This window comes from Chenopodium album, chromosome 6, assembly GCF_948465745.1.
Source record: "Chenopodium album chromosome 6, dcCheAlbu1.1, whole genome shotgun sequence".
In the NCBI taxonomy this organism is placed as follows: Eukaryota; Viridiplantae; Streptophyta; class Magnoliopsida; order Caryophyllales; family Amaranthaceae; genus Chenopodium; species Chenopodium album.
The window spans coordinates 74,852,291-74,861,420 of NC_137839.1; the positions used below are offsets into that span (position 1 = coordinate 74,852,291).

General features: G+C 29.4%; 1 protein-coding gene across 2 annotated transcripts; it reads left to right on the top strand.

Annotated features, from left to right (window-relative positions):
* The first annotated feature begins 1,514 nt into the window (after nt 1–1,514).
* LOC145636315 (putative FBD-associated F-box protein At1g61330) lies at nt 1,515–6,444 on the top strand. 2 transcript variants are annotated; one of them, XM_081687841.1, is made up of 3 exons: nt 1,515–4,835; nt 5,446–5,610; nt 5,867–6,444. In XM_081687841.1, exons 1-3 carry the CDS (start codon nt 3,768–3,770, stop codon nt 6,242–6,244), a joined length of 1,611 nt encoding a protein of 536 aa, XP_081543967.1. In that variant the 5' UTR covers nt 1,515–3,767; the 3' UTR covers nt 6,245–6,444. The 2 variants fall into 2 exon arrangements, with proteins under 2 accessions (XP_081543967.1, XP_081543968.1); XM_081687842.1 differs by having other exon boundaries at nt 1,515–1,657.
* Nucleotides 6,445–9,130: the final 2,686 nt, after the last annotated feature.

Consider the following 9,130-nt stretch of genomic DNA (forward strand, 5'->3'; position numbering starts at 1 on the left):
TCTCCTCTTTTAATTTCTTCTTCTCCACTTAGCCACTCATTTCACCCCCTTCACTAAGCTATTTTTTCTTTCTCTCTCCTCTTTCTCTCTCCTCCTTTCTCCAAAAAAGGGCAGCATACTTGCAAAACAAACCACCTGCAATTACAAAGGAAGAACGCATGTCCTCCACCAACCCGTCGTCGTACTCCGTGAGCTCCTCGTACTCCGTCGTCAAAAAAAAAACTTACAGATTGTTATTTGAAGTGAAATATTCAGCAGTAAAAACTCTAGATCTGGAGTTTTCGTGGTCGAATTTGGCCTTTTTAGCCTTATTTGAAGTGAAACGCGAAGCCATTGTTAATTTTAAAGGTATTTGTTCGATTTATTTTTTTTTTAACGATTTGGTTGTGGGTTCGGTTGGATCTATGTTTGTTTGTGGGTTTGGTGTATGGTGGTGGTGGTGGTGGTGGCATGGCGTATTGGGGGTGGGGCTAGTGGCGTTTTGGGGGTGGTGGTGGGTCAAGAGTTGCTAGGTCGGGGTTACTTAAGGGGTTACTAGATGAGTAGGTCGGGGGTTACTAGATAAGTTACTTAAGTAGGGTTACTTGAAGGGGTTACTTGGGGGATTATCTGGGAGGTTATTTAAGTGAGGTTACTTGAGGGGTTACTTAAGTGGGGTTACTTAAGGGATTACTAAGTCGGAAGGGTTACTAAGTCGGAGGGGTTACTAGAAGGGTTACTTGGTCCGGTTAGGGGTTACTAGATGGGTACTTGAGGGGTTACTTGGTCCGCTCAGGGGTTACTTGGTCTGGTTAGGGGTTACTAGGTTTGGTCAGGGGTTACTTGGTCCGGTCAGGGGTTACTAGGTTTGATCAGGGGTTACTTGGTTGGAAGGGTTATTAGGTTGGTGGGGTTACTTTGTCATTTGCTGATTTGGCACCATGTCGCATAGTGCGGCACCAGAAACGCACTGTTTTTCAATAACTATTGCTATTTTAATACTCCCTCTATTCTATATTGATCCACTTTGATCAATATTGTCTCACAAGAAGATTCTAAGTAGAAAGATCAATATAAAACGGATGAAATAATATTTTAAACGATTCTATGACGTCGACTTAATTGCGTGTCATTCTTACATTACATTGTAATCTTGTAGCATAATTGCATGATAATTTTCAATAATATTGCCATTGTAATTAAATTTAGAGGATTCTATGACGTCAACTTGATCAATTTAACGTCACATGTAATCTTTTTGGCATAATTATACGATCATTTTTCAATTATTACAGCTATTGAAATCACCTTTAGAGGATTTTATGATGTTTAATGACGCAATGTCTTACGTATGTCATAGTATGTAATCTTTTTGGCATAATTATACGATCATTTTTCAAGTATTACAACTATTGAAATCACCTTTAAAGGATTTTATGATGTTTAATGACGCAATGCCTTACGTCAAACTTAAAACCTATAGCTCTTTCACGAGGCTATTTAAGTGGCCTTCTTTTCCAAAAATCATTGAATCTTTCATCTCTTGGAAATTAAAAAGCATTCTCTCTTTCTCCAAAAAAAATAAAGCATTCTCAAAAACCTTAGCATTTGCCTTAAGGCATCAATTCTTAGCAACTTGTTAGTTTGATGGCCGAAGTGCATGGAAAGCTGGTTTCAAGTAGAGCTATTCTCCTCAATTAGATAAGTTCTTTTTATTTATTTGTCTATCAAATTTTTAGTACTTGTGATATCACTCGATCTGAACATTTGATCAAAATTTAGGTTTGGAAATTTCAATTTTTTTAAGCGAATGCATTGACATAAATGACTTATTTGATTAAATTTATTGGGTTAAAATTGTCATTTCTTAACGCGTTTTCAATTATAAATCCCAAATAAAGTATTGAAAATGTGAAATTAGTGTTAACTTTTAAGAAATAATAAAGGTCAACTACAACTCAAAATTTTAATTTTGTTTGTAAATTGTTTAATAACAGTAAAACTAAAATTTGGCCAAAGTTGAGGTTTTCACCCCGATAAATTGTGGGATGGGTTAGATTTAATTAAAGAAATTCTCAATCATATATTCAACCTAAAAATAAATCTGACCCAGCGTAATGGTAACACCAACCCTATGTTGATTACTCCTGCCATGACCATTTAATAAAAAAATAGTGGACTAGTTGTTTGATTTAGTTGGATTTTGATGAAAAAATAAAAAACTCCTTTAAATTATTTAAAAAGGACTAGAATAATTTGTGTCCCTTATTTGTTGATAATTTGATGTTAGTTTATTGATGAGGTTAATTTGATTTTAGTATATAAGTTTCTAACAAAAGTTTCAAAATTTTCAAGTTATGTTATGAACATATATTTTCAAGTCCAAAAATATCATACATACTTCGTCCCTTTTTATTAATCATAACATCAATTTTAATTAACAATTAATACATTAATTAACATATGGAGTGTTTTTTTTTTACCTCATACTCTGTACTTCGTGTATTTTTCGATAAATATAAATTAAAATAGATAAGACATTTTATTACAATATTACATGAATTTATTAATGAATGAGGAGATTTAGTTATATAAATGATTTATTTTTATTTCTATGAAAAAATTGATTCATTTCAATGAAATTAAATAAAATTAATTACTTCCTTTATAATTTGTTTTTTATAAAATAAATCATGATAAAGATACAAAAATTAAGAAAATAAATCATATTAAATTAAAATAATATGATTTATTTCCTTGTTTTTTATATCTTTATTATGTTATTCTTAACTACTCCATCTTTTTTGTTTTTTCCACTTTTCATTTTAGATCTTCTTATATGTTTCACCCACTTTGCTTTATTCTACATAATAATTCATTTTCTTATTATATCTTACTTTATTCACCTTATTCCTATACAAACCTCATATTTTTACATTTTTTTCTTTTACTTCATTTTACACTCGCTCACATATTCTTCAATTTTTTTATATTCATTATAAATCTAAGTTACCTTTAGCAAACTTTTGGAAAATTTATCTAGTGAAGCCTACGGTAATTAAAAAAATTAGAACTTAATTTAAATTCAAAATTCCAATTTTCAAGTTATTAGTCTTTGCCATATCACACCTAAGTAGATGAAAAATCATAAACGTATCATGTCTTGTACATTGTACAACAAATGTGATGTTTACATTTAAAAATTAAGGTACCATCTTTTATACACTTTATCATATTAGCTAGCTAGCTCACACATACATAATGTTAATTAATGTGTTAGCTAGCTTAACTAGTAAAGTCTATGGAAGATTGGATTTTGAATTTTGATATATGAAGCAATAAAATTATTATTATTTTTTCCACTACTACTACTACCATTACTAACATTGGTGTGGTGTTAAGTTCCTAAAATTGTTTATATTCATACATCTACGGAATACTTCATAATAAGTATCTATCCAACTTCTCTTTAAAGGTATAGCCTAAGTGTGTGTTTGTTCTATTCACCTGATTTTTACTTATTTAAATTTATCAGAACTTATTAAAACTTATTTTACGTCATCATATCATCATCATCTTCATCATCCTTATTATTATTGTTATTATCAATATCACCATAATCAATTCTTGTATGGTAGAAAATGATTATTACCCTTGATAGAAAATCTCAAATGATCAAAGAAAATGATTATTACCCTTGATAGAAACTCTCAAATGATCAATGAAGAGCTGGAGCAAATGAAGGATAGTTTTCTCCCTTATTAGAAGATTACAATAGTTTTGATTACATGTTTATAAAGTGGAAGAAGTTTACATATCATCATAAAAAAAAAAAAAAAAAAAAAAAAAAAAAAAAAAAAAAAAATCATCTTTTAAAATTTGTGTTCTTTAGCTATCTATATTCATCAATGGAGAGTAATTCAAGTATAGATGAAGATAATCCACAACAAAAAAAGCTCAAACTTTTATGTGATCTTATAGATCATACCCAAAACCCTTCACCACCTATAATTACACTTAGTGATGATGTTATTGAGCACATCATTTCTTTATTACCCATCAAATTGGCAAGCCAATCATCAATCCTTTCTAAGAGGTTTGAAAAGTCATGGCAACATTCCATTTACTTGTGTTTTAATTTTTTATTATCAAAAAAATACTCTCAGTCAGAAATTGCTGACATAGTCCATCATGTCATCATAGGTCATTCTAATAAGAAAATTGAAACATTTCAGTTATGTCTTGATTCAAACCATCTTGAGGATTTGATTCATATATGGCTAAGGATAGTTCTTTTGAAAAATCCTAGTGTTGTAGACTTGGATTTTTTAATGGGAAGGCCTTATGCGGGTCCCTTTGTTGTTCCTTTCCAACATTTTGATATTGAGTCCATACAACACCTAAGGTTTGCATATTGTGTGCTAAATTTTCCAACTGAAAAGTTTAAAAATCTACACTTTTTGCGTACTTTGGTCCTTAGGCATGTCAATGTAAAACCGAATTTTGTCAAAACCGTAGTTGATAATAGCCCACTCCTAGAGTCCATGGACATAGTAAAATGTTATGGTCTTCGTCACTTTAAGATCTATGCAAGTGCCTTAAAATTTTTCAAGATACTGAAAATTGCTGATTGTTATCGGCTCGATTCGGCCTTTGTCGATGCTCCAACTCTGAGAGTTTTTCACTTCATTGGAAAACCTCGAAACTTGGATTTTAATGATAGAATGTATGAACTACAAGATGTAATGTTCAATTTTACAATCGTCCCATATGCTGTTCCAAAGAATAGAATGGAGAAATTAATGTCGTTCGTCTCACATGTTAGAGTTCTCACTATTTCTAGCACCTTGCTTGAGGTACACAACCTTTAACCATTTTTTTTTTTTTCTTGAAATGAAAATTCGCATCCTTAAAATGACTACCACTATATTTGATTTTCATTGACCGATTTTTGAATTTTTTTTTTTTTTTTTTTTTTTTTTTTTTTTGTTGGTCAAACTTATAATGATTTTTTTATTAAAAAAAATAAATCGAAAATTAATTTTCTAAATTTTCAAAGAACTTTTTAATTAATAATTAATTTCCCATTGTGTCAAAAAAAATAATTAATTTCCCAAAAAATGATATTAAAAAAGAAAAATTAATTTTTAACAAGTTTGATTAACAAAAAAATAAATAAAATAAAAAAACAGGCCAATGAAAATTAATTATAGTGGTAGTCATTTTAAGGATGATTACAGTAGAAACATCTTCTTTTGAGACAAACCCTTTTAACTTGTACTTTTGCAAGGGGATCTTATTAACACATATTTATTTCTTCTATAATGATCTTATATATTTGTGAAACCTATAAGGCTTTGATTGATTGATTGATTGATTATAATGATCTTATATATTTGTGAAACCTATAAAGTTTGAATATATATTATCGAATTTGTTTAATGGCGAATTCTTGTGTGATGCTAGGATCTTTGCTCAACTTTAGAACAAGGAAAGATTAAAGGACCAAAACCTTATCTTTGGTATCTAAAGGAGGTTCAATTGCTTATGGAGACCTCAAGCTTTCTCAACCCATATGATATTATCAATTTTCTTGATAAATGCCCGGTTCTTGAGAGGTTTTTCTTTGATGTGAGTATCTCTTAATAATCTCTTAATCAAAAATAAAATTTGCTTTAATTTATTGAATTATTAGTTTAATTAATTTGTTGATTGTTAAACTAATATCTTAATTAATTAGAAGAAAATTGTCAAAGAAAACAAGGGAATGCATGTTGAGTTATTGGTTTAATTTAAAGCCATATATTTCATTTCATTCAATTTCCATAATATATTTACTCATACTTAATTAAAATTCAAAATAATTAATATCTCTTTAATTGAACAGATGCAAAGTTTCGCTTTTGATAGAACTTGCCAATTGTGGTTGTTGAATGATAAAGAAAAATTTGAGCAATATGAAAAGCAACTACCCTTCCTCAAATTGGTCAAGGTCTCCAACTTCAAGTTTAGTGAAATTGAGAAACAATTGCTAAGGTTCTTCTTAGAGAAGGCGGTGCATTTGGAAACCCTAGCTATATTTGGCATGAGGAATTACCGCTTCACCAAGAAGAATGCACCTGCCATTGTGGATCTGGTTAACCTCTTGGACTCTTGGAAAACATCTCCTACAGCGAAGGTGAATGTCTATAGGTATCGTCACAAAGAAGATGGTGAAATTCTTCCTGCACATCAAGATTTCATTAAGTATTATCCTTATTATTAGACCTATTTTAAGGGACTAGTACTATTGTTATTTGTATTGTTTTTTCTTTTGAGCTAGTAGTGATTTGTATTGATCACTGACTTTATTAAGGTGTTTTAGCTTAAGTTTATGTTTGTTTTGGTTGTCAAGTTTGAATGTAAGACATGAATTTGAAGTTTCTTTTGGTTAATGAAAATGGTTGTGTTTTGTTTGTCAAATAAGCTATGTATGTATCTTTCTTTCTTTTTTTTTTTTTTTTTTTCTTTTTTTTTCATAAGGAAAGATACATGAAAGTAAGGAGATTAGGATTGGCTTCTCACATGTCCATGTCTTAATCTATCAAGGTGTAAAAAATAAGAAAATTTACTATCCATTCGAGTCAACAATTATCCTAATGGGCCGGGGTAGAATAGCCGAGAAGGGCAACAAATTAAAAACTGTTGCCTAATTGCCTTCCCGATAAATATGTTGTGACTTAAAAGCTGTAAAGGAGTCCAAAATAGACTTGATATCTGCCATGGGAAGGTGTAGCTTCCACGGACAATTAAAATGACCCTGTAAAATATTTATTATAGTTAGATTATCGCCTTCAATATAAACATCTGAAAATTAATCTACTAAGACCTCATTCATTTCATCTTATTTTTGCTTAACTTAATTATTTTTACTGAACTAAAATTATTTTCGCTGAACTGAAATTAGTTTTACCGATTCTCTATTATATTTCTTTTTTAGAGTTACTTGTTTTCGCTGAACTGAAATTATTTTTATTGTACTGAAACTAAGGCCCTGTTCACTTCACCTTAAAAAGAAATATTCAGTAAAATTAATTTCAGTTCAATACTATTTCAGTTCAGTAAAAATAATTCCAGTTTAGTAAAAATCAGTAAGCTTAAAGAAGAAATATAATAGAAACTCAGAAAAAATAATTTCAGTTCAATAAAAATAATTTCAGTTCAATAAAAAATAATTTCAGTTCAATAAAAATAATTTCAGTTCAGCAAAAATAATTTAAGTTCAGTTAAAATAATCTCAGTTTATCAAAAATAAGGTGAAGTGAACGGGCTTAATTTTATTAAAATGAACTTTTTTTTTATTAACTGAAATTATTTTTACTGATCAGAAATTATTTTTATAGAATATTATTTTTTTAAGGTGAATTGAACAAGCTAAGGCCAAGTATCCTGTTATTAATTAATATTAGTTCTTGTTTCATGTGATATCATGATATGATTTTCATTATTCAATTTTGGTTTGATCTTATCTGATCCAATCTGGTATCATGATCTGATATGATTCTTATATTTTATTTTGGTTTGATTTTATCTGATCTGATCTAGTATCATGATATGATAATTATATTCTATTTTGGTTTTATTTTGTCTAATTTGATATCATGATATGATCTATGTATACTATTTTGGTTTGATTTTATTGATATGATATCATAAAAAGATTCATATTTTATTTAAACCTGTTATTATTTGATATGATACCCAGTATCATAATATGATGTATATTCTATTTTGGTTTGATTTTATCTGATCTGGTATCATGATAGGATTATTATTTTCTATTTTGGTTTGATTTTGTCTAGTCTGATATCATGGTATGATCTATATTCTATTTTGGTTAGATTTTCTATCTGGTATCATGATATGATTCATATTCTATTTTAACTTGATTTTATTTGATATGATATCATGATAGGATCTACATTTTATTTTGGTTTGATTTTATCTGATCTGGTATATCTTGATATGATTATTATTTTCTGTTTTGGTTTGATTTTGTCTAATATCTATATTTTAATTTGGTTTGTTTTTGTTTGATCTGATATCATGATATGATTTTTATCCTATTTTGGCTAGATTTTATCTGTCCAGTATCATGATATGATTCATATTCAATTTTAACTTGATTTTATTTGATCTGATATCATGACATGACTTATATTCTAATTTGGTTTGATTTTGTCTGGTCTGATATCATGATATGATTTATACTCTATTTCCATTTGATTTCATTTAATATAATATCATGGTATGATATATGTTCTATTTTAGTTTGATTTTATCTAATTTGATCTCATGATTTTTGTGTCTGATTTAATATGATATAATCAATCAATTTTATGGGTTTGGGAAGATTTATTATATGTGATTTACTAGTATACATACCCTTCTATAATCTTGGTGTTGAAAATATTTTGATAAAGTAGCTCGTTTACCTAATTTAATCATTTCCTAAAAAAGCGTTCCAAAAGAGTGTGTCACATTTAAAAGAAAATAGAGGAAGTATTAAAAGGTGTTCCTTTTAAAGGAAACGTCAAATGTGCCACGTGGCACTCTTCAAAGTGTTTGCATGATGACATATGTCACTAGGTTTATGCGCCACGCAAGCTTGTCACTTGAGGCCTTCCAAAGGGAGGTTAGTTATGTATGATAAATGCATAACGAGGGGCATGGAGGTCATTTCACGTAAATGCATTTCTGAATTTAGAGTAGTATCACTGGGTGATCAATTGTAACACTAGATGATTAAATGGTATCATTGAACACTTCAGTGGTACTATTTATGTATGTAGTGGTATTATATATTCATTCAGTGGTACTCACTACGTGTAGAAATAGTATCACTACGGTAGAAATTGTATCACTACATAGTCAATGGTACTATCTAAGCTTTTAACGGTACATTTAAAAAATGGCCCCACTTATCCATCTCTCTCCTCCTTTCTCTCACCCCCATATGCTTTTTAATATTTTAGTATTTGTTATGCATTTGCAAATGCATAACTAACCTCCATCACTACTTCCTCCTTGTCACTTCATTCAACAAAATAAATTATGTTTTGAGTGAGAATCGAACCTGTAACCTCCAAAATACAAAGGTCACTCATTCACC